The sequence below is a fragment of the Hippocampus bargibanti genome, linkage group LG18 (assembly GCF_051943395.1).
Source record: "Hippocampus bargibanti isolate YZ-2025 linkage group LG18, ASM5194339v1, whole genome shotgun sequence".
Lineage (NCBI taxonomy): Eukaryota > Metazoa > Chordata > Actinopteri > Syngnathiformes > Syngnathidae > Hippocampus > Hippocampus bargibanti.
The window spans coordinates 9,968,728-9,994,236 of record NC_142751.1 but is presented as its reverse complement, the minus strand read 5'-3'; the positions used below and the strand labels follow the sequence as shown (position 1 = coordinate 9,994,236).

The 25,509-nt window shown below is 39.3% G+C and overlaps 1 protein-coding gene and 1 long non-coding RNA gene across 5 annotated transcripts in view; one reads left to right on the top strand and one right to left on the bottom strand.

The window, feature by feature from the left end:
* LOC148884539 (uncharacterized) overlaps positions 1 to 25,509 on the top strand; it is a 44,097-nt gene that overhangs the window by 14,340 nt on the left and 4,248 nt on the right. The gene's annotated exons all lie outside the window — the stretch shown is intronic.
* nt5c2l1 (5'-nucleotidase, cytosolic II, like 1) lies at positions 11,138 to 25,135 on the bottom strand. 4 transcript variants are annotated; one of them, XM_089020004.1, is made up of 18 exons: positions 24,584 to 25,135; positions 20,209 to 20,282; positions 18,348 to 18,465; positions 18,161 to 18,256; positions 17,985 to 18,076; positions 16,817 to 16,874; positions 16,601 to 16,694; positions 16,469 to 16,522; positions 15,177 to 15,260; positions 15,051 to 15,086; positions 14,684 to 14,794; positions 13,027 to 13,093; positions 12,758 to 12,928; positions 12,629 to 12,680; positions 12,060 to 12,120; positions 11,580 to 11,756; positions 11,438 to 11,505; positions 11,138 to 11,347 (listed from the first exon to the last, which is right to left on the bottom strand). In XM_089020004.1, exons 1-18 carry the CDS (start codon positions 24,640 to 24,642, stop codon positions 11,326 to 11,328), a joined length of 1,494 nt encoding a protein of 497 aa, XP_088876130.1. In that variant the 5' UTR covers positions 24,643 to 25,135; the 3' UTR covers positions 11,138 to 11,325. The 4 variants fall into 4 exon arrangements, with proteins under 4 accessions (XP_088876130.1, XP_088876131.1, XP_088876129.1 ...); XM_089020005.1 differs by lacking the exon at positions 24,584 to 25,135 and adding an exon at positions 21,767 to 22,306 and having other exon boundaries at positions 14,684 to 14,791; XM_089020003.1 differs by lacking the exon at positions 24,584 to 25,135 and adding an exon at positions 21,767 to 22,292.

Here is a 25,509-nt window from a genome sequence, read left to right as displayed (position 1 = left end):
GACCTTGAGAGTTTTCAAAGGCCCTTAGAAATGAAATATAATATTATTATTATTATTATTATAAGATTGGATTGATGTTTATTAGTTTATTAGACAGTAAATGTGTAATAAACAAATACATAAAATTTATTAAACAATAAATGTAACAATAATTATCAAAATGAATAATTCAAAGAAAATGCCATGGGTCCAATATAAAAATCGAGAAATACGAGACACTTTCAATGTTTTCACACAATACAATACATTTTGATTTATTTGCTGCTTTAATTTACTACCAAAAATAAGGTAAAATGAATCACTAATGTAAAAAAACATAGTGTGAGTGGAAGACCCAGCGTGCAAGGGACTTATAATGACTTAACAAACATAATAAACATGAAAACGCCAATTTGCCGGGAGGGAGAAGGGAGCCGCTGCGCGTTCACTTGCCGCCATCTTGGGAGAAAAAAAAAAAAAAAAACAATAAATAAAGCATCTTAAAGGACTTTGAAGTTCTTTTGTGATGTAATGTAGGGAAAGAGATGGCCATTTCACCGTAAGATCAGAGCATTGTCATCAAATGGTGAGTATAGTTTAGCTTTTTTCAATGTTGCTGTACCGATGACCATTTTGTGTTTGTGTTTGGAAGCCTTTTACTGAGCATCTTCATCTTTTACTAAGTTCATAGAGTTGCTTGTTCTATAGCCACAAGGGGACATAAGCCAGTGTCTTCTTATGCCGGTCCCAAGCCCGGATAAATACAGTGTGTTGTGTCAGGAAATGGCATCCGACGTAAAAGCTTGGCCAAAACAAACATGCCAATCAAACCTCTGAAGATGGAGGACACTGATTCGCTGTGGCGACCCCTTGAAGGGAATAAGCCGAAAGGAAAAGAAGAAGTCTCGCAGTGGAGAAATTTACATTTCACAGCAGCAAAGTTATTGGACAAGATGATATCCCTCGTGCGAGTGTGTGTCGGTGTATGAAGCCTCTCCACAGTAATGAATGAGCTAATCAGGCATTTGCAGCATTATACGAGTGTGAGTCCCGGTGTAGTTTGTGTATTAGCAGCAGGACGCTGCGGACCACCAGCCATCACTATCACAACTTATTATTGGAACTAGATAAGGGAGAGCCAGAGTTCTGATGGCTAGGTGCCTTAAATTAACTTGTGTGTCTTGACTGGACACTTTAGGAGAAAAGGGGGAGAAGACTCGAAAAAGAACCTTGATTACCTCCCACCTTATACGTAAAAAAAGGGGTGGGGGGAATGCTAGTCGCTGAACAATCAGATCTGAGTGTGGGATAATGCCATTATTTCAGCTCCTCTTGGCCAGGAATGCCAAATTTCACAGGCCGCTTCTCTCTGAGCATCAATCAAAAAGAAAGAGAGAGAGAAAAGAGAGAGGGAGAGCGAGGGAGAAAGAGAGAGACTGGCCTCGCTTCCATTTTGTGCACCCATCGGGGGTGACAGATTGAGACGTTCGAATGGCACATTTTGTCACTGTATTAGTGATTCGCCCCCCGTGTGCATTTATGCAAAAGTTTTCTTGCTTATTTTTGTCGTTTTAAGTATATTAATGATAATCAGTTCTTTTCAGACATATTCCGTTCGGAAGTAAGCGAAATGACGAGATAATTAGTGAAATGTCCACTGTTAATTAAGTGACTGAAGGCATGATTGTAATATCATGAGCATGTTTTTTTTTTAACTGGCCCACCAAAAAAGTGAATAAAATAATTAGGATACCGCAAGAGAAGAGGGCGGAGCTTGGGTGGATTTTTGTGAATGGGACACAGATAATCAGGGATTCGCTGCGGTGGGTGACGCGTCGCCTCTCTCGGCCAATGAGCGGCAGGCAGGAAGTGGGGCGGGCCTTGTTTGCCGGCCAATCGGGACGGACTAGCGCAAGAGGCAGCCAATGGGCTCGCCGCAATGCAAAAGCGGCGACTCGAGCCTCGCCAGCCTGTGAATGTCAAGTAGTCAAAGATGGAGTCCGGTATGCTCGGTGGCCGTGCGTGCTACGTGTGCGTGGAACACTTTTTTCCACCCCAACAATATCCCGTTATGAGGACGATGAAGAGTTTTGTTGGCGGGATTTTGACGCTCGTTTTCAGATGCTTTTTTTCCCGCTCCGTTTTGTGCGGTTTTTAACGACGCGGGGACAACGAGTACGGAAGGCATAGCCCCCCCTTTTTTCCCCTTCCACCACCCTTCTTCCACGCGGCGTGATTTCGAGGAAAGAGGCTCGCTTTCCCCCTCTCCCTTGTCGTCGTTGTTTTTCTTGCCTTATCCACGGATTCTCCTGCTGATAGTATTCCGTGGGAAGACAAGAGGTAGAAAAAAATGGGGGGGGGGGGGGTGTGTGTGTGTGAGAAAAGAGGAAGGGGAGGTGGGGGTTTCTCCACGGTGAGTTGTGGCTTTTTTATGCGCAAACTTGATTCCACGCGTTGAAAACAGGCAGAGGTTGGGTCCGGGACTTATTAGAGGATAAAGTGCACCTTATTTGGCCACCTAATGGGTATCCGATGATCGGAAGAAAGGGGAGGGAGTATAGAGGAGGGGTGAGGAGGGGGTGGAAGTGTGGGTGTGGGGTTACATTTTCACGTTGCGGGCGTGTGCGTGCAGCCAAGCCTGTTGTGCAATCTCACAAGTCGTCAGTGTTGCAGCCGTGAGCTGGCAGGAAAAGAGACTCCCGGGCTGGTTGGGTGGGTAGGTAGGTAGGTGGGTGGCGTGGAGTGGAGTGGAGGGGGTGCATTGGCTGCGCACGCTACTTCTTCTTCTTTGTAGACATGGCGGAGGGAAAAGCAGGTAAACACCACATGATGTTCCCGTTTGCAGCCGCCGTCCAATGGCTTGGCGTCATGCTATGGATTGTCTCGGTTGTGTAACAGCCACGGGCGGCGACGGCGGCGTCGTTGCGCAAATGCCTCACGTGCACTTTTTCCCACTTTTTTTTGGTCAATCAAAACGAGCTTTTCTCTCACTTTGGGAAAGAGATGAAACTCGCGACCACGTTTGACTTCATAGTTTGATCAGCAAGGTGCGGGGAGGCTTTCATGTGCGACACCCCTCCCCACTCCCCCTTCCTATGGGATCCTTTTCTTTCTAGCTTTTCACCCCTCCTCCTCCTTTTCCCCAAATTAGAATGCATGTCATTGACTGAAGAGAATAGTATGGGCCCACATGCTGGGAAATTCCCCTTCTCTCCCAGGGCGAGAGTAGAAGCAACGCTGTTAAATTTAGGAAGTTAATTCAACACTCAAGCAGCTTTTGTGATTGTATCTCCCCCCCCTTACCTCAATCAACCACACACAGACGTGGGCTTATTTATTTTATTTTATGTCTGTTTTTGTTTTATAAATGTGTCTTCATCCAGGTTGCCCCTCCCCTCCTTCTCTTTTAAGTTTTTTTTTTCTGTGCAATGGTTGCTCCATGGTTGTTGACCACTGCCCTTTTTCTGTTGCACTACTGGCCATTGGGGATGAGCAGTGCAATATTAAAAGGGCATTGGTTGATGGACCCACACTACTATGATATAAAAATATTATATGGGGGGGTCGTCTATGGTGGAAATCCATTGAGAAAAAAAAAGGTTTGCCATCCAACAAATGGTTAACTCATTCACTGACATTCATAAATGTATTAGGGAATTGAAAATATGACATAGAGCCATAGTCCTGTATTTGTTCAGCTTTTTCATGCTTGGGTGCCCATAAAGCGCTGACTATGGCCTCTGGCAATGTTTTTTTTCTTTTCCACAAGGGGGCAGCATTATCCTTTTCCATGTGAGTGCTATGTTCCAGCTTCAGATGTTGTTCAAGCGCTCCATAAACCAATATCTATGTATTGCGTTGTATTTTGGACAGCTGCCCTTATTTCAAGCTTATATAACTCTACACCCATATAATTTAGGAATTAACTCTTTATATGGTGAAAGAAGAGAGACTAAGGTTTCTAACGTTGTATTGAATGTTTATGTTGTCCTAAAACTCAATATTCGATGGGTCCTGGAATTCAAGTGACAATGACCAAAAACCCTGGCACTGGAGTGGACATTTTTTGCACATGTCTGGCAGTGAATGAGTTAATACAAAATATGTGCATGTATGGACTTTTAGTTGGATATGAGCAACCTTTTTTTTCTGTTTTAGTCAAAATCAACTTAAAAAAGTGAGCCTTTCTGTGTTTTTCCATGTGGAAATTTTGCTTTTAAAACTGGTCTGGTATTAAATGCACCAACTGGCTTGCTATGGTGCATTTAATATGGTTGGAGCTTCCCGAGTACTTCAGTGTATTCACTAAAACAACTTCCTCCACATTATTTTCAAGTATACAAACGCTCCCCAACTTATGAAAGAGATACGATCCGAGCGGCCGGTCGTAAGTTGAATTTGTTCATAAGTTGTTTCAGTGCTATATTTTGTATGGAATGTATGTATAAGACTTATATAGGTATGTTTAAGACTGTATAGGTTTGTACTGAAATATAAAAGATATGCTCTATAAAGATTCGGGGTGTCCCCCACCTCGTGCCCAAAGACAGCTGAGATAGGCTCCAGCACCCCTCGCAACCCTAATGAGGAATAAGTGGTACGGAAAATGGATGCTCTGTAAAGATATGTACATGTACAACTAGAGGGAATACTACATATATTACTACAAAAATGTTCTTATGTACCGTTGTTTGTAACTCGAATGTTCGTAAGTAGGGGAGCGTCTGTCATGAGTACTTTAAAAATAAAATACCCCATTTGTTCTCATATGTTTACATACTCTACCTTACAAGATTAGAAACCTACGAGAGAAAAAAATATATACATATTATCCTCATCATTGCAACTCAATCTATTTAGATGTAGATTGGCAGCCAAACTAATGCCCGCCCCCTCCTGCCTGTCCCTTTATTCCGTTCCGTTTGCTGACACATGCTGAGGTCAGCTGCTTTGACAATGTTGCACTACTGTACCATCCATTCTAGCAGTGCAATAGTATTGTCATAGCATTTGGCCCCAGAACTGGCCCTGTGGAAGTGGACCTCTTGACTTTATGACCGATAGCAGCTGCTTGAGCCTCCTGCTGCTATTTCCTGACTTTATTTATTTATTTATTTTATTTATTTATTTTGAGGGGGGGGGGTGTTTAAACAAAGCGAGACACCTTTTGTCAAAAGTCACTTGAAAGAATTTCCCCAAGACGAGGGCAAACCGTGGTTGTACCAAAATTTGCGCCTAGGCCCAAGCATGTGTCCTTTATTTTTCATGCGCTTTCTGAGTGAGTGATTGAGCGATCTAAGGAATCTTAGTTTGACACGTTTCGCATAGCTGTCAACCAGCAAGACACTGTGTCCTTTCTAATGGCTCAATTTTTCCTTACTGAGAAAAAAAACAAACGTGTGTGTGTGATATTTCATTGCGCAATTTTCTGATCTAAATTTCACATTAATACTTTTAACAAGTGACAACATATATCTAGCAATAATCAAGTATGTTCTTTGTTGTAGTGGATTGTGGCTTTTTTTGCTGTGGATAAATTGAATTTGTCCAAAGCAACCAAAAAAATGAATTTGTGTTCTTACGATGTATAATGTTTATAAAAATATGAATGCTATTACAACGAAAAAAACTACGGTACTGTATAATGTTTAATTTAACTGATTTCAAAATAAAATTCCACTTGACCGGAACTTGTCTTCTGGGAACTTTTGTTTCTTCTTGAGACTTTACGCACGGACTTGTTTTCTCTGTGGTCAACTTCGCATTTTACGCGTATCGATATTTGTTATAATTAACATTAATGCTAATATTTAATGATGAAAACGGAATGGAAAATATCTCAAAATATTTAACAATGTTTTGCCTTTCCTGTACACACTTTCTTGTATGCCGCACACATCCAAAAATGTGCAAAAATCGTGCAGAATACGGCCGGTTGACAGGTATGTTTGTCGACTCACCTTTTTAGTCAAGTCTCGAAAGTTTGCGTTATCAGAATCAGAAAACCTTTATTCATCCCGCAATGGGGAAATTTGCAGTCCACAGCAGCAATTTGAAAGGGGATGGGGGGGGGGGTGAAAGGATACAAAAACTAAATATTCTAAGCATAGTAAAATAAAAATATCAATTGTATACTGTAAATGTGCGAAACCGTTTAATAAAAAACTACATAGTGCAAGTATCAAGAAAGGCATATTGATTTATGTAGCTGTATTGCATCAAACCATATATTCAGTCCAAGTGTCCATTTTTTTTTTCAGCGTGTGATTATTGAGTTCTTTTTTTATTTATTTTTTGCTGGCAACATACATGAAACCTTCCTATTGTGAAAATTGCCAAAAACACTACTAAAATAGTAGTTTACACCTTTGCTACTATGTTTTCCATATTTGGAATTTATCATTTTTTTTGTGGTGTTAAATTCACGGCGATCAACGCAAAACAATGAAATCAGCAACAGTTGATGTATGAAAACTCCGCCACATTAGTTGAGAACCCAGACCTAAAAAATGCTTTGTGTAACTTTATTCATTTTAGTGTGACTTAAAAAGACAACCAACACCAATTTTTTGTTTCCAAACTGACATCAGAAAAACGTTTTATAGCATCTAAAATACCCAAAACACGAAGACTGATATTTTTAGTCAAATGCAAAACACTAATAAAAATGACTTAAAAGTGTCCCAAAACTACTTCAAAATGACCTCAGAAAGTTTCAGTTTCAGAAGGTCCCGCCCCCTTGTTCGTGACGTCACGCCAAGACGTTTTGCCTTGCTCTACAATCAAAACAATGGCTTCAGATTCGGAGAAGATACTTTTTTGTTACTCATCCAGTTAGGAATATGATTCAAATAGTTCTGAAGAGGAAAGCATAAATGTTTGCAATCGATTAAAGAAATCCTTCCGTATCATTTTGAGGCATCTGGACTCCAATGTAGCTCCCCGACAATGCACAAAATGGCGCATAAGCTCCGTTGGAAATGGGCTGATTTGTCTGCTGGGAATTTGTGTCAACTAGTATCAAATAGTAGTCTTGGTACAACACACAACAATTCACCATCACGTTATTTATGTGTTTTCCTTTTAATTTCGCCATCAACACGAAGTTTTCAGACCAAACAAAGTACCCAAAATGCATTGTGTGTCGCTTTCTCGGTCAGGGGCGTTCCAGACGTGATGTCACTTCAGGAATCGTCACCAACTGGAAAACAAGACTTCCTGAATATTCAGCGCGAGTCTTAAAATGTAAAATATAGCTATATGCGGTGGAATCTTATTAAAATTCGCTCAGTAGAAGTCATTTGAAGTGATTTTACAAATTATGGACACAACTTGTCCAGAGGCGTCGGTTGTCCTTTCATTGTGTCAACATGACCTCCCCAGCTGAGGTAACAGCTTTGTTTCTTACATGAAACGCTAACATGAGCTTTATTGACACCAACTGTCGTCCGCACCCGCGTGCTGTTGTGTCATCAAACACTGCGACACGGGAGTGTGAGTTTATACTAAAAGGAAGTGGCCAGGGTGGAGGGGGGTTGAAAGCCTATTTTTTTCAGGGGGGGGGGGGGCATCCTTGTGGCGTCGAGCAGGTCCGGGTGGGGGAGAGAAAGGGCGGCAGACATTCAGCGAGGAATGTGGGCCCCTCACCCCCTCTATTCCGTCCATCTTGTTCTGTTCTTCTCTCAGGTTGTGTTGAGATTAGGTGTCAGTGCTCCTGTGTGCGCCTCATGTTTGGACCCTGAGGGCAACCTAATGTAGTTTGCGGTGAATTTTAAAAAAACATCTTTTTTTTAAGCATTGGTGCGTTGATTTAAAAAAAAAAACGTTTTTGTGATAACACAAAATGACCCGTTTACTTGTTTGTGTGATTGCGAACGTCCTCTGAAGGCCATGTGTTGGTTGGTTAAGCACCCCTCGAAAAAAAAAGAAAGAGAAGGCCGCCTCAAGTCACTTGACTGTGTGAAATTCCACCCCCAGTACAAGAACGTGACTTGTTTGGGCTTGCTTTGCAATGCTTGCTGGGAAATTCTGGAATGTGTGGAATGGGGGACGGTGGTGGTGCCTCTGCATCTGCAGGCTGCGGAGTATCCTGCCATGAGAACCACACATGGCTGCTAAGAAGCACTTTCGGGTGCAAAAAGAGTGACACAAACAACTATTTGGAGGGGGAAAAAAAGGAAAAAGCTTTGTTTTTTTGCCTTGTGTTTGCATTTCAATAAAGTTATTAAAAAAATGCACGTTGGTTCTAGAATGCTTCTAAACACTTTGATATGCACATATGCTCATTAAAGCGTTCACTCAAATAGTTTGTTTGTTTGTACAAGATGAAACTGCAACTGCACACATAAAAACAAAAAAACTTCCATATTCATAGTGCCCGAATTGAATACATTCTAGAATAATAATAATAATAAAACAGACTTGAAAAAGCCCCTTTTGTCCATGAGAGATTAAACAGACAGTTGACCTGGAAAATTTATTTTCATTAAAAGCATTAAAAGTATCAAAAATTTCCCTCATATTAAACTTTTTAGAAAATGTTTATTATTGGTGTCTCAAAAGCAGTGCATAAAACTTAAAAAAATCTAGAAAAGTAACATTAAAGCCAACATTTATTACAAATAACTGCAACGTTTAACCACCCGCAAAAAAACGCAAAAACAAACAGTAACAATAATAAATCCCGCCGATAAGCAGACAATGAAGAGGGAAATCCAAATAAACCGAAATAGCACTTGATACAGGAAATGAAATCATCTGGGAAGTGTGTTTGTGTGTGCGTGTGTGTGTGTGTGTGTGTGTGTGTGTGTGTGTGTGTGTGTGTGTGTGTGTGTGTGTGTGTGTGTGTGTGTGTGTGTGTGTGTGTGTGTGTGTGTGTGTGTGTGTGTCTGGTTGTAGAAGGAGGTGGTGCTAAAAGCAACAGAGGGGGTCGGGAGGCAGGGAAGTGTAACCTCTTGTGGACTTTCCTCTCATGTTCGAGAGGGAAAAAAGAAGTTAATAGCATCCACATTGCGTCACTCTATCAACTTGACACCAATTTGCCGACATTTGTCCACTTCATGATTCCACCTTTTCACCGGATTTTCCACTCATTGAGTATTTAGCTGACTCTGACTTGAATTAAAGCACAGACGGCTTTGAGAACCTCAATTAAAATATCCGATTATCTTCGCCCACACAGCCGCTGTTGACCCTTTTTACAAATCCTCACTCTTATTTTCATCATTCTTATAATTTGGACATTATTGTTTTAATCAAACACATCGAAGAAGAAAAAAAGATAGGCGCAAAATACTCTCATGCACGCCGCGGTGACTTCAACAGAAGAAACACATTCCATATGAGCACTGAACCGGCTCTTTAAACTTGTCTGGTGAAGTTTTGCGGTTCACGTGACAAAATGGGAACATCTCCACTCATCTTGTCTTATCTGCCTGTCGATCTATCCGTATCGATTTCAGTGATTGTCCGCCGCGATGGCGCAGAGGTGCGCATTTTACAATCGAAAAATGTAACAGTATACACCAATAAATTGTCATTAAAAAGGTCTCAATTCATTATGACGACAATCTCTGCGAGTATTTGCTCACAAATTTACTTTTTTTATGAAATTTGGGCCTGCTTTATTGAACATGAAGCTAATTTACGTACAAACAGGAACCTCTGTTATATGTTTAGCAACGGGTGGATACAAAGGTTTATTGCATCTTTTCCCACAACTATTTACATCCTTATTTATTTTAAATGTTATTTTCTAGGTTTTGTGAGGCTTAAAAAATATAAAAGAGCGATGGAAGTAAGGAGAATTGCCACAAAGACGGACACAAAACCTACACGATTGCCTTAAATAGCAGCTAGCATCGACAGTACGGCTAATATTAGCTAGCGCCAAGGTTCTCTACTAGAAGAATGGCGATAGATGTGATTCGCAGTGACTTTGAACAGAATTGCGAGTGTGTTTTCCAATGTCTGAAAAGTACTTCAGAATCATCTTTATTGGCCAAGTATGTAGAACACACTAGGAACTTGTCTCTGGTAGAACACACTGCACTGGATCGTCATGAAAAGAAAAAGACAAATGAGTAACTGTGAGAATTATGTTTTTATTTTTCATGTTTTTTTTAATAAGGCATATAATTTTTAGGCGAGTTGAAAAATTGATTTCAAGTTGAATTCAATGAAGCTGAATCAATTGTTAATATTGTGATCTGTATGAATGAGTATTCTCGTTGAAAATGAAAGGAGACTTTTTTGGGGGGTGAAAATAGTGAATTAGGGGAAAATTGTGAATTTTAGAAACGAGCTGCGTGGTGTAATTTAATTTTTGTAAACGTGTTAATATAGGAATGATGAGCAACTATTTTTTTCAATTTGTTGCGGTATTGTCGGTTAGTGATTTTGAGTCTGACGCCTACCGACTTCCGTAGAAATTCAGAAACCCGAGCACCTATGCATTTTTCACTGTTAATGGAAATGTAAAATAAAATCGTATGTTAGCTGGATTGGTAATTTGCACCTTATATTTTTTGGATTAAACCCTGCTGTATTGTCTTTTTGCCCCCCTCGTACAGAAAATAATATCCGGTATTTCATGGAGCGTATGTATATATGGACTTGTGGGCGTGAACGATTTATGGATGGGCAAGTTTGCTCCAGAGATGCTTTACTGCCATCCAGTGGACATTTACGGAACAACACGCTATTGTCTCCTAAAAGGATTTAAGTTGACGTCGTACTCGCCTTGTTTGTGGTTTTCAAATAGGCACAACCTAATACTACTTTGTGGCTATTATTAATTAATATCAAAGGCACACATTTATCTGGAAAGTTCATCGTTCCAGTTGTGAAGAATGCCAATGTTTTTAGGTTTGCAGTAAGACCTTTTGTTGCGCGCAGCGGTTGGAATGTCTCTTTGTGTCGAGTTTGCATGTTCTTCTCACCAGAGATTTCTCATAGTTTTATTTGTGCTAAGAAATTGATAAGGATTTCTCAAAATCATTGAGTGAATGATTAAATGAAACACCAGGCTTTTAATTTCAAATGATTATCCGCCGAGCTGCTTATGAAACCCCAATATCACATCACTGGTGAGCAGTTGTATCAATATGCTGTAGTTCACTCGTTAAATATATAAGTACGCAATTAAAGGCGAGGGAAATTATCTTTTCTGCCATACTCACAGTTTATTTGAGCTCTATCATTAGTTGTGGTTCACTCAATAGAGGGTGCATACCAACAACCCTCCAGATGGGGGAGCCATACATTGAATAAGAGAATACGTTTACCCCCCCCATGATTTCTGAAACGCTAAGTCTTCATGCAGAGGCTGTTGAGAAAGTGTCGTCCTCATGGTCTTTTATTTGTCAGGCTGCATTTAAGAGAAAAAAAAAGTGTTCACAATTTTACCTTTACTCATATCTTCAAGATTTGGTGTAAAAGGAAAACAAACAAAGACTACCTCAGGGCCTGCTCACACTCACAGTTGGTGAGCGGCATGGTGGTGACGGTCGGAGCCTCGTGTGGCATCTAGGAAGAGCGATATCTGACGTTTGCGGGTGAAAATCCAGCAGCGTAACTTCTGTGATGAGTAAAGGACTGACCAGCACAGGAGGAGCCATGAAAAGGTAATTGAGCGGGTAATGCAGCAGGCTGAGGCAGCTGGCCGCGTACAGATCAGCGTAGCGCATGAGCTGGCTGGCAAACAGCGTCTGTCTGGAGCCACTTCGAAGTAAGCTGCCCATTCGGCCGTAAGACATGTCCATCCAGGTGGTCAGAATCTAAAAAGGGGGTTACACGCACAGCCAGACAGTGATATAAAAATTATTCACATCAGTGAAAACGTAGAAGGAAAAACTTCATCCATATTGCATATGTGGAATTGAAGCGGATTTATGTCGAACAGGAGATATGATTTGGTTTTTGTACTTCCTTTCCTCTTAATTCATCACTGTGCTGCTATGAAATATAAATTTCTCCACTGCGAGACTAATAATAGCTAATCCAATCCAATCTGACCAAATATGTGGTGTAAAAGTTGAGCTAATGTATCTGCAGTACACTCGAGCGATATTCCGCCTTACCTTCATTCTGGTCTGAATGTTGCTGATGTCGGGAGTGTCTTGGCTGCCACTGTCCATGTCCCTGCATGCAATGAGATATTAATCATAAGGCATTATGAAATGTTCATATTAGGGAAGTCAAAAGTGTCTGTTTTAAAAAGTATTTATTCATTTATAGTTGGGGTAGGCGGCAGTTTTATTCACAGTATCTGTTTATTTCTATCTATTTGAGTTACTTCTGGGTTGAGTGTACGCCGGCGCGTGTGGCTGACGCTGCTCACTCACAGAAAAAACATCCTGTCACTGTAAAGTGACTTTGAGAGTTTTGAAAGGCGCTTATAAATGAAATGTATTATTATTATTATTATTATTATTAGATATATCTATATATATCTAGCCATCTAGCTAGATATCTACAGTATCTAGCTAGCTAGTTATCTAGCAAGCTAGCTAGCTATCTAGCTACAGTATCTAGCTAGCTACCTAGCTAGCTATCTACATGTATCTAGCTAGCTAGCTAGCTATCACAGTTCACTGTGGTGATCACTATGCGTGAAAGATTTGAAACAATCGTTGAAATGCGTACGTACTTGTAAATCTCAGCAAGGAAAATGTCAAGACCTTTCAGCTCTTCAAACCAGTCTGAACAAAAAAAACAGTGAAAAAGCAAATTCAGCTACAAATTAATTGCGGCATCCATAAATGAACGAGCGTCGTACTTTTTTTCTCCTCCCACACTCGTAGTTCTTTGGTGAGCTCGGGAACCACCAGGAACGTTTTCCAACCTTGCCGCTTCTTCGATTTGAGGATGTCGCCAAAGATGTGATCCCCGACATAGAGGATGTCCTTACCTTTGACATCCAACAGCTCGGACACCACGTCTGATGAGCCTGAATGCGTAAAAATAAAAAATCCAAACGAAACGCGCAAAGTGACATCGAGCTGCTTGACTGACAGTTGAAACGCGGCAAGTCCTCGTTCGTCTCACCTCCGGAGTACACGGTTCCATGTTGGAGTGCGCCGGTGTATGTCCCGATCCGTAGTTTCCCTGTATTCTGTGTCCCAAAAACAGTTGCCATTTTTCCATGTTCAAATGTGTTTTCAACTTCCATCTTTCTTGCGGGAAGTCGATATGATGCAGTTCAGAGTGCATTTTAGTTTGATTTGCAGCATGTATGTATAGAAAACTGGCTTCTGCTGTATTTCAAGGCAAATCGGATAAATTGAACATGTGAGTAACCATTTTGTGAATTGATCAGGGGAGTAACATCACTCTTGAGACACTCCCCACCAATCTTCACAAAACATCTGACAGGCGGTTCTTCTCTGTCTTTGTTCAGAAAGTGATAACAACTCTCCAATATAGCCTGGGATCACACGGTGTGTCCTGCCGCTTGATTTAAAAAAATCTATTTTGGAGCTAAAAATAGTAAGCAGGTTTAAAATATCAATTATTGACATCTAAGGCAAAAATTGTTGCTGAGCACAACTAAGGAGTTTTAAATAAGTGGAAGACTGTTTATTCACTGGCTAATGGCTTCCTATACGCTGGCAAATGCCTACCTATTCGCTGGCTAATGGCTACCTATTTGCTGACTAATGGCTATATATTCGCAAGCTATTAGCTATCTATTGCTAGCTAATAGCTACTTATTCGCTGGCTAATGGTTACCTATTCGCTGGCTAATGGCTATCTATTCGCTGACTGATGGCTACCTATTTGCTGGCTAATGGCTACCTATTTACTGGCAAGTGGTTATCTATTCACTAGCTATTAGCTATCTATTCGCTAGCTAATAGCTACCTATTTGCTGGCTAATGGCTATCTATTCGCTGGCTAATGGCTATCTATTCGCTGGCTAATGGCTACCTATTGGCTGGCTAATGGCTACCTATTGACTGACTAATAGCTATCTATTCGCGAGCTATAGATTAGCTATCTATTAGCTAGCTAGCTTGCTATATTTAAGTTACTTAGGGGTTGAGTGTGGCTGCCGCTGCTCACCCATAGAAAAAAAAAAACTTATCCTGTGACTGTAAAGTGACCTTGAGAGATTTGAAAGGCGCTTAGAAATGAAATGTATTATTATAAAACACAAGGGAAAAATTGGTCCTGCAAACTTTCTTTATCCCGATAGTGGGAAAGCCAATTTTTACTTGATCCAAAATTATTTTGTTGAATTTCCCAATTCTAAATTGTATCAGTTTGTTGAGATTGAATTTCAGTCAACACGAGTGGTTGATTATAACTCCACCTCTGTGAGTTTGTGTGACATTTTTGTTTGGAAGGTTTTGAACAAAAGGGTTAATCTAGAACACATGTGTCAAAGACAAGGCCCGGGGGCCAAATCTGGCCCGCCACATCATTTTGTTCGCCCCATGTAAGCAAATCAACCTTGTTGAATGTAAAATTGTCGTATGTGAACCACAATAACAGTCATTTTTCTTGACTTCAGATTTGAAAACTGATTATTCATTATTTTTTGTGCGTTCTATATATATGTAGAGGGCATATTCTAATGCTTTCCCCAAATCCATCCATAACGACCCCCGAGAGGAAAGCCCGTGGCAAAAAATGAGTTTGACACCCTTGAATTGCAGAACCTCACCTACAATGCATCCCAAAAGCAGAAATTTCTTCATACCGTGTCAACTTGTCTTAGCACCGTACCCCCTGCGAAGAACAGCGGCTTCCTCGTATCCACAACGATCAGGTCAAAAAAGGAGCGCCATGATTCCAGGGAATCTCCAGACTGCTGTGGAGTGGACATTTTTTTTTACTGCTTTGTCCTTAAAATAACACAATTTCAAGTCATATTACATCATATAAATTGAGATCGGCCATGATGTTGTCTTTCCAGTGGGTGAAATAATCAAAGTGTAGCAACGTGTAGCGTTGACCTCTCTGTTGCACCCTGAACATTTTTTTATCCTATAATACCCGTACATTTCTAGAACGTTTTTTTTTGCTTTACCACGTTTCACATGAAGATTCAAGTGAAATGATCTTACCTTGGCGTCGTGTTCTAAAAGGTGTGTCATTACAGCCTTGATAAAAAGGAGGATAAAGTTCAGTCATTGTGATTCATCTTTGCAGCAGCAGGTTTAGATATGATTTGAGTCTTTTCGGTTATTTACGTTAGTGTAGTTGTAGTCACTGTTGGTAGCAAGAAACACCTTGGCCACCTTTTTAATTCGGGTCAGGAGAACAATAATATTGGGCTGTGTGAGGAAAAGAAATAGAAATCAATATTGATTGATAAGTCGATTAAGTCATTCAGTGCCATTCTCGAATTTATTCGGGAATTGAAAATATTGACGTGGAGCGCCATTCCCGAATTTGTTTGGGTTTTGTTTTTTCTTGCGCGGGGTGCCGATAAAGCGCTGGTCAGACCTCTGGCAATGTTTTTTCTCTTCCACGAGGGGGTAGCATTTGCCTTTTGTCCATGTTAGTGCTTTGTTCCAGCTTCAGCTGTTGTTGAGGCGCTATATCAACTATGTTTTGGATTTTATTTTGGACAGCAACCCCCATTTCAAGCGCAGATAACTCCAGCACCATATAACTCTATTTTTCTGATGAAAGAAGAGAGTCTGAGGTTTCTAACGCTGCCTTGAATCTTTATGTACTCCTAAAACTCAATATTCTGTGGGTCCTGCAATTTGAGTGAAAAATGACAAAAACCCTGATTGAATGAGTTTATATCAGAATAAATGAACCATTCAATAATTGAATAATTGATTTAAACATGGGATTTTATCACAGAAAATGAATTGTCTTAATTTTTAAACTCCAATAGAATTTGTGTGTGGACAGGGGGTTAAAAAAAAGAGAAAATGTGATTATTTTAATGCAATTTTGCTTTGTTCCTAGCAAAAAATAGATGCAAAAAAGTAAACAAAATGCTTATTTTTGTCTAGCATCCGTCATCTATTAACTAATTCACTGCCAGACGTGCAAAAAATGTGTCCACTCCAGTGCCAGGGTTTTTGTCATTGTCGCTCGAATTCCAGGACCCACCGAATATTGAGTTTTAGAACTACATAAACATTCAATGCCGCATAAGCAACCTTAGACTCTCTTCTTTAATCAGAAAAAACTAGTTAATTCCTAAATTGTATGGATCTGGAGTTATATGAGCTTGAAATGAGGGCGGCTGTCCAAAATACAATGCAATACTTACATATTGGTTTATATAGGACTAACATGGACAAAAGGGAAATGTTTCCCCCTTTTGGAAGAGAAAAACATTGCTAGAGGCCATGGCCAGCGCTTTATAAGCACCCAAACAAGAAAAAGGAAAACCAGAACAAATCCGGGAATGGCGCTCTACATCATATTTTCAATTCCCCAATAAATTTGGGAATGGCAGTGAATGAGTTAATATATTCCAGTCTTTTAATTTTTATATTTTTCTTATTTTCCCACTCACGTCTTGAACAATATATTTGTCAATGTTCTTGATGGTCATGTCTTTGAGGATACCCTGCAATGCACAATAGAGAATGTAACGCTTAGGAGGGAGCGACGGGGGAGAACAATGTTCATGTTGTGTAAAGGTTACCGTGTCGTGAATGAAATCCATTGCGTCTCGAACATCCTGGAACATGCTTCTGTATGACATGAACAAGTCGCCGTGGTGGTAACCTTTTAGAACGCTGAGGGAGGGAATGAGATGGAGGTGGGTTGAAAATGTGTTAGTTTTCATTTGCTATGTAAAAAAAAAAAAGTGGGGTCGTTAGCCAAGCAAGCAGGTAGCTGAAAAAAAATGCATTCTCACGGTTTGTATCTTGCGCATTTGGTGAAGAAGTCCACAAGGCAAGAGTAGAGATATGTCTCTGACAAAAAGTAGAAAAGGCAATTTAGTTAATTCGGGGCAGGCGTTTATTGGTCCCAAAACACATTTTTGGAGTAATAGCAAACTATGTACAGATTTGCATCAGGCAGATGGGGAGGGGGGCGGCCAAGTCGTATACAGTAAAGTCTCGTTATATCGGTTATATCGATAGTACCGCTTATTACGATACTATTTCTATGAACGCAAGGAGAAAATTACATGCGTGCAGGATCGGATATATCGATAGTCCGGTTATATCGATATTTTTTCGAACTCCCGAGAGTATCGATATAACGAGACTTTACTGTAGTTCCCTGGAACATACACATGGATACACATATACATACACACACACATACAAGATTGTGGAGCAATCATATGTGACTTAACTGTAATGGCAATGAAGTCCTCACATGATGCAACATTGGTCAATAAATTCTTACATTTTTAGAATTATTTTTTTAAATCAGAGATGCAAGTAAACGTTTGCAAAGAATGTTTTGGGGGGCTTATGTCAAATATGCCTTTATTTTTATGTACTGTATTTTCCGGTGTACAAGGCGCACTGGAGTATAAAGCGCACCGCAAATTAATGGTGTATTTACAAAATTTCCATATATAACACGACAATGACAATGAGAGAGTTTCAACTTTAGTCAAAGGCATAGTGTAGACTGCAAGGTTAAAATATACCATCTATCAGGCTCCACAAACAAGCCATCTGTACACTTGATGCAAAAAGCTATCAAACCAGCTAAACAGAACACAATTGGTGAGGAACTTGGTAAAATGATCGCAGAGAAAGCACCTACAAGGGATCATTCCTCAACATGGTGAAAGAAGAAGATTACATTCCTCATCAAGTGTTTAATGCCGATGAAAATGGCCACTCCATTACATCAAGCTATCAACGACCATCACAAAGCTAACTAAAACCACTTTATTATAACCAGGGACGAACTATCACTTTTAACCCATCAGTGTGTGCGTGTTCAGTGTGACGATGCCACCTGCATGGTGAAGTGGTGTGGTTGAGAAAGATTTTTAAAAGTTCGACGATTGGCCGGGGTGGCAAAAAAAAAAATAATCAAAAAAGCGATCAATGTAACACCTGAAAGGTTGAAGAGGGTGTTGAGAATGTAGAAACGATCTGTGTCATCTCTCTGGATGAACTTGTTGGGGTAATAGCGGTGAATCTCTTCGCTTCAAGGCACAAATGAAAAGAAAGATAGCTCATTGTTAAAAATAAAAAAATAATAATCCATTGCCGTTTGTTTTCATATTTACCCTCTGAAGAACCAAAAGCCATGACTGCACACGAGAATGTTCCCGTTGGAGTCCACCTTCAGGAGGTTGCCGTATGTTGTGTCGATCACTAAGCCCCTGAAGGGAATGTAGGTGACATTATTAGTGATTGAAAACTATCCCATCCCATCACGACTGAAGCATGTTGGTTTTGAGTGAACAAACGCACCTTGTAGGGAAGCTCGGGTCATATGTATACCGTAGAATCTCATGAGGGTAACCGACAGACACCATTCGGTCCCTTATCAGCTCAAAGCCCAGGCTCTCATAGTCCGGAGACTTGTACACTACGATCACATTGCGCAAGAAGAGCAGAGTGACAATTGAACTCATTCACTGCCAGATGTGCAAAAAAAATAAAAAATAAATACAGTAAAGTCTCGTTATATCGATATTCTAGGGAGTCCGAAAAATATCGATATAACCGGGACTATCGATATATCCGACCCCGCGCGCATGTAATTTTCTCCGTGCGTGCATAGAAATAGTATCGATATAACCGGGACTATCGATATATCCGATATCGATATAACGAGACTTTACTGTAATAATAATAATAAATAAGAATATTACTACTACTACTACTACTACTACTACTACTACTACTACTACTACCACTAATAATAATAATAATTTCTAATTTCTAAGCGCCTTTCAAAACTCTCAAGGACACTTTACAGTCACTGGATTTTTTTGTGCGGGTGAGCAGCGGCAGCAATTCGCGCCAGCATTCACTCTACCCGGAAGTAACGTCTCTATTCCATTGTCAGGGTTTTTGTCATTGTCACTTGAATTCCAGAACCCACAGAATATTGAGTGTTGGGACTACATAAACATTGAGTACAGTGTTAGAAACTTTATCTTGTGACTGTAAAGTCACATTGAAAGTTTTGAAAGGCGCTTAAAAAGTAAATATATATTATTATTATTATTATTATTATTATTATTATTATTATTATTATTATTAGACTATTCCTAATTGATATGGGTCTGGAGTTATATGAGCTTGAAATGAGGTTGGCTATCCAAAGTACATTGTTATATATACATAAAATGCATAATGGTTTATATAGCTGAAGCTGGAACAAAGCGCTAACATGGGGGAAAAAAGGGAAATGCTGCCCCCTTGTGGAAAAAAAAACATTGCCAGAGGACATGGCCAACGCTTTATCGGCACCCAATCATGAAAAAAAAAGAATAAATTTGGGAATGGCGCTCTATGTCATATTTTCAATTTCCCCAAAAAAATTCATGAATAGCAGTGAATGAATTAATCGGATCTGAATTTCATTCAAAGCATGAAAAGTTTCAGAGAAAGCAAAAAAAGATGAAATACAAATTGTTGTTATTATATACTATCAGCTATATTGATGAGAAGGTTTCTTCAGCCGTCATCTGTACTTTTTTGAAGGTGTCGGAAAAGTACAGATAACGGCTGAAGAAACCTTCTCATCGATGGACCACTCCTGTACGACTGAGAGCTTACACAGACGTATCAGCTATATTACATATAGAGGTACCACATGCTTATTCCATATTTATTTTTATAATTTGTTGTTCACTGATTATAAAAATACATATTTGTGGCTATTTATTGTCTTGTTGTGATAAAAAAAAATAGTTTATGTCACGATTCTATTTCCCAATGTCATTTCTCGTTGTGGCCGTTAAGCTAGCAGACATCGGACACCAAAGTTCAATGTGGTCAAAGCCATTTTCTTTGCCATTTTCTTTGTCTTTTAGAGTAAACTTAAAATGGACGTGACAATAAACTTGAAGCAAGCATTTAGTCTTTAAATATAAAAGCAAAAAAGAATTCTGAAGATGGGTCTGTCCAAAAGAGGGGAAAAAAAGGCGAGCTAAGCCTTGTACAGTATTGTGAGGTGCAAATAAATCACATAGATCATAATTTGACGTAGGGATCACCACGAAATCTGATTAATTGTTCTAATACTGATAAGTGTGAGTATTTCGGTCACTCTCACTGCAAATTCAACCCCCCATTTTAATCTCCATATTGCCATACTTACTTGCCAGTGTGTAGTCCATGTCGAAGCCATAACATTTGATATCTTCCAGCGTCAAACTTCTGTTAACAAAAATCCTATGACGGCGGAACACAAGGACAGTCGACGTCATCGCGGAGTTATCATCGCTCAACATGACTTTTGAGATAAATGTTTGGAATGATCCTTCAGGAAACCTTATGCTACGCTAACAATAGTGTAGCTCAGGATTTTGAATTCTATTGTGATTTCAACGTGGGGGGGTGTCAAATTCATTTTTGTCATGGGCTATATTTAAGTAACCGTTATGACTGAAACCATACAAAAAAGTCGAGAATAATGGTTGACTCCACTTTTCTTTCTGTTGCTCTCAAGTGAGTTTAGCTCCCAAAAATGCTTTCACTCATTCACTGCCATTCACAAATTTATTTGGGAATTGAAAATATGACGTGGAGCGCAATTCCCGAATTTGTGTTTTGTTTTTTTCTTGTTTGGGTGCCGATAAAGGGCTAGCCATGGCCTCTGGCATTGTTTTAGTTTCACAAGGGGGCAGCATTTCCCTTTTTAACATGTTTTAACATGTTAGCACTTTAAATGTGTTAAAGTGCTATATAAATCAATATGTATGTATTGCATTGTATTTTGAACAACCGCCCTCATTTCAAGCTCATATAACTCCAGAACCATATAATTTAGGAATTAACTTTTTTTTCTGATGAAAGACCAGCTAAACTTTCGTACGCTGCATTGGATGTTTATGCAGTCCTAAAACTCAATATTCTATGGGTCCTGGAATTCGAGTGACAATGACAAAAACCATGGCACTGGAGTGGACTCATTTTTGCATGTCTGGCAGTGAATGAGTTAAAAATATATTTATTCGAAGTGAGAATGTAAAAATTTGGTGCAGATTTTTGCTAGAATCATGGTCGTTGACATGTTTGATTTGGTTTAAAATAAATAAATAAATAAATAAAATACATTAAAAAGTAAAAATGAGGTGTCGGGCCGGATCTGGCCGCCGAGCCTTGTGTTCAAAACCCATGATGTATTATTTCAAGGTTTATTTTTTTTATTTTTATGTTTTGGTATTTTTAATATTACATTTGCCTTATTTTTTTCTTTTCAATGAGGTTTTAGTGTTCCTTTGTGCTGTTCTCGATGCCGCGTGTATAAAATAAATGTTTACAAAACAAATTGAATATTTTTGTTAACATTGCCATATTGCTAGCATGGCATGGAAGAGGGGTTTTTTAACTGCCCACAAGTCCTTTCACCTTGTTTTTTTCCCCATTTTTTTTTTTCTAAAAATCTTCATAATAATAAGAATACATTTCATTTATAAGCACCTTTCAAAACTTAACTGGTTTATAAATCCCGTGTCAATCTACAGGCAGTCGGTAGCGGCAGGCAAGCTAACAATTAAAACAAACCATAGAACCTTGACAAAAAAGGTTTAACGTGTTGTTAATAACAGAAGCTGAAAAGCAAGACATCATCAGAATATTTAAATTCCGGTTCGTCAGATAAAGAATGTCACTCAGAAATTTGTATTTGAACTATGACATCATGGTAAACTCACTTTTGCTCTTTGTTTTTGGTCCCCTTGGAGTCGTCACAGAAAAAAGTTTCTGTGTCCATGGTGTTCACAAAGACTGACAAGACAAGAATAATTGTTGATGAAGGAGGCAACTTCTCTCGGGGTTGACCTCGCTCAGCCCATATTTAAATTCCCCGAGTGACGTATGGCGCAGAATGCCGCCACCCTCCCCTGCTTTTTTGTTTGTTTACTGCAGACAGCTATACGTTCGTACAGATTGCCGAGCCGATTGCGTTATCAGACATGCACACGCACTTGCGTGGTGGGCGCTGCACCCCGAAGTCAGTTTCCAAATGAGAGTTCTCCACTGCAGGCATTTAAATGTCAAATCTACCCTTTCGTCCAAATATGCTAGCAAGCTTTCTATCTATTTGAGTTACTTCCGGGTTAAGTGATTATTAGCTAACTCTTAGCTAGCTAGCTAGCTTTCTATCGATTTGAGTTACTTCCCGGTTGAGTGATTATTAGTTAACTCTTAGCTACCTAGTTAGCTTTCTATCTATTTGAGTTACTTCCGGGTTGAGTGATTATTAGCTAACTCTTAGCTAGCTAGTTAGCTTTCTATCTATTTGAGTTACTTCCGGGTTGAGTGATTATTAGCTAACTCTTAGCTTGCTAGCTAACTTTCTATCTATTTGAGTTACTTATGGGTTGAGTGATTATTAGCTAACTGTTAGCTAGCTAGCTTTATAATTGTATTTTATTTATTGCGATTGTATGGAAAAGAAGATAGTACCTATACTTGTCTGTGACTGTAAAGTGTCCTTGAGAGCTTTGAAACGTGCTTAAAATGTAATGTATTATTATTATTTTCTATCTATTTGAGTTACTTCTAGGTTGAGTTATTATTAGCTAAATCTTAGCTAGCTAGCTTTCTATCTATTTGAGTTACATTCGGGTTGAGTGAAAGCTGGCACGTGGCTGCCGCTGCTCACCCACAGAAAAACTGATCCTGTGACTGTAAAGTGACCTTGAGAGTTTTGAGGGCAGTTAGAAATGAAATGTATTATTATTATTATTATTATTATTATTATTATTACCACTTTATAAGGCACTACAGTAGAGGCTGCGGTTACGCACGACTTCTACAGGAGGAAATGGAGTCGTGGCTGTAGTTGTGAGACCTTTTGTGACTCATTATTACTTCACATATAAGACGCACCGGCGTATAAGGCGCAGGGTCATGTTTTTAAGAAAATGAAGGCTTTTGGGTGCGTTTTATACAGTACACCGGAAAATACAATAAGCGTGGTGAGGGTTCTTCACGCTGAGGTCAGGGTAGAGCAGGGGTGTCAAAGTCATTTTTTGCCATGGGCCACATTGGGCGGAACACAAGGACAGTCGACGTCATCGCGGAGTTATCATCGCTCAACATGACTTTTGAGATAAATGTTTGTAATGATCCTTCAGGAAACCTTATGCTACGCTAACAATAGTGTGGCTCAGGATTTTAAATTCTATTGTGATTTCAACGTGGGGGGTTGTCAAATTCATTTTTGTCATGGGCTTTATTTAAGTAACCGTTACGACTGAAACCATACAAAAAAGTTGAGAATAATGGTTGACTCCACTTTTCTTTCTGTTGCTCTCAAGTGAGTTTAGCTCCCAAAAATGCTTTCACTCATTCACTGCCATTCACAAATTTATTTGGGAATTGAAAATATGACGTGGAGTGCAATTCCCGAATTTGTGTTTTGTTTTTTTTTCTTGTTTGGGTACCGATAAAGGGCTAGCCATGGCCTCTGGCATTGTTTTAGTTTCACAAGGGGGCAGCATTTCCCTTTTTAACATGTTTTAACATGTTAGCACTTTAAATGTGTTAAAGTGCTATATAAATCAATATGTATGTATTGCATTGTATTTTGAACAACCGCCCTCATTTCAAGCTCATATAACTCCAGAACCATATAATTTAGGAATTAACTTTTTTTTCTGATGAAAGACCAGCTAAGCTTTCGTACGCTGCATTGGATGTTTATGCAGTCCTAAAACTCAATATTCTATGGGTCCTGGAATTCGAGTGACAATGACAAAAACCATGGCACTGGAGTGGACTCATTTTTGCATGTCTGGCAGTGAATGAGTTAAAAATATATTTATTCGAAGTGAGAATGTAAAAATTTGGTGCAGATTTTGCTAGAATCATGGTCGTTGACATGTTTGATTTGGTTTAAAATAAATAAATAAATAAAATACATTAAAAAGTAAAAATGAGGTGGCGGGCCAGATCTGGCCCCCGAGCCTTGTGTTCAAAACCCATGATGTATTATTTCAAGGTTTATTTTTTTTATTTTTATGTTTTGGTATTTTTAATATTACATTTGCCTTATTTTTTTCTTTTCAATGAGGTTTTAGTGTTCCTTTGTGCTGTTCTCGATGCCGCGTGTATAAAATAAATGTTTAAAAAACAAATTGAATATTTTTGTTAACATTGTCATATTGCTAGCATGGCGTGGAAGAGGGGTTTTTTAACTGCCCACAAGTCCTTTCACCTTGTTTTTTTTCCCCAATTTTTTTTCTTCTAAAAATCTTAATAATAATAAGAATACATTTCATTTATAAGCACCTTTCAAAACTTAACTGGTTTATAAATCCCGTGTCAATCTACAGGCAGTCGGTAGCGGCAGGCAAGCTAACAATTAAAACAAACCATATAACCTTGACAAAAAAGGTTTAACGTGTTGTTAATAACAGAAGCTGAAAAGCAAGACATCATCAGAATATTTAAATTCCGGTTCGTCAGATAAAGAATGTCACTCAGAAATTTGTATTTGAACTATGACATCATGATAAACTCACTTTTGCTCTTTGTTTTTGGTCCCCTTGGAGTCGTCACAGAAAAAAGTTTCTCTGTCCATGGTGTTCACAAACACTGACAAGACAAGAATAATTGTTGATGAAGGAGGCAACTTCTCTCGGGGTTGACCTCGCTCAGCCCATATTTAAATTCCCCGAGTGACGTATGGCGCAGAATGCCGCCACCCTCCCCTGCTTTTTTGTTTGTTTACTGCAGACAGCTATACGTTCGTACAGATTGCCGAGCCGATTGCGTTATCAGACATGCACACGCACTTGCGTGGTGGGCGCTGCACCCCGAAGTCAGTTTCCAAATGAGAGTTCTCCACTGCAGGCATTTAAATGTCAAATCTACCCTTTCGTCCAAATATGCTAGCAAGCTTTCTATCTATTTGAGTTACTTCCGGGTTAAGTGATTATTAGCTAACTCTTAGCTAGCTAGCTAGCTTTCTATCGATTTGAGTTACTTCCCGGTTGAGTGATTATTAGTTAACTCTTAGCTACCTAGTTAGCTTTCTATCTATTTGAGTTACTTCCGGGTTGAGTGATTATTAGCTAACTCTTAGCTAGCTAGTTAGCTTTCTATCTATTTGAGTTACTTCCGGGTTGAGTGATTATTAGCTAACTCTTAGCTTGCTAGCTAACTTTCTATCTATTTGAGTTACTTATGGGTTGAGTGATTATTAGCTAACTGTTAGCTAGCTAGCTTTATAATTGTATTTTATTTATTGCGATTGTATGGAAAAGAAGATAGTACCTATACTTGTCTGTGACTGTAAAGTGTCCTTGAGAGCTTTGAAACGTGCTTAAAATGTAATGTATTATTATTATTTTCTATCTATTTGAGTTACTTCTAGGTTGAGTTATTATTAGCTAAATCTTAGCTAGCTAGCTTTCTATCTATTTGAGTTACATTCGGGTTGAGTGAA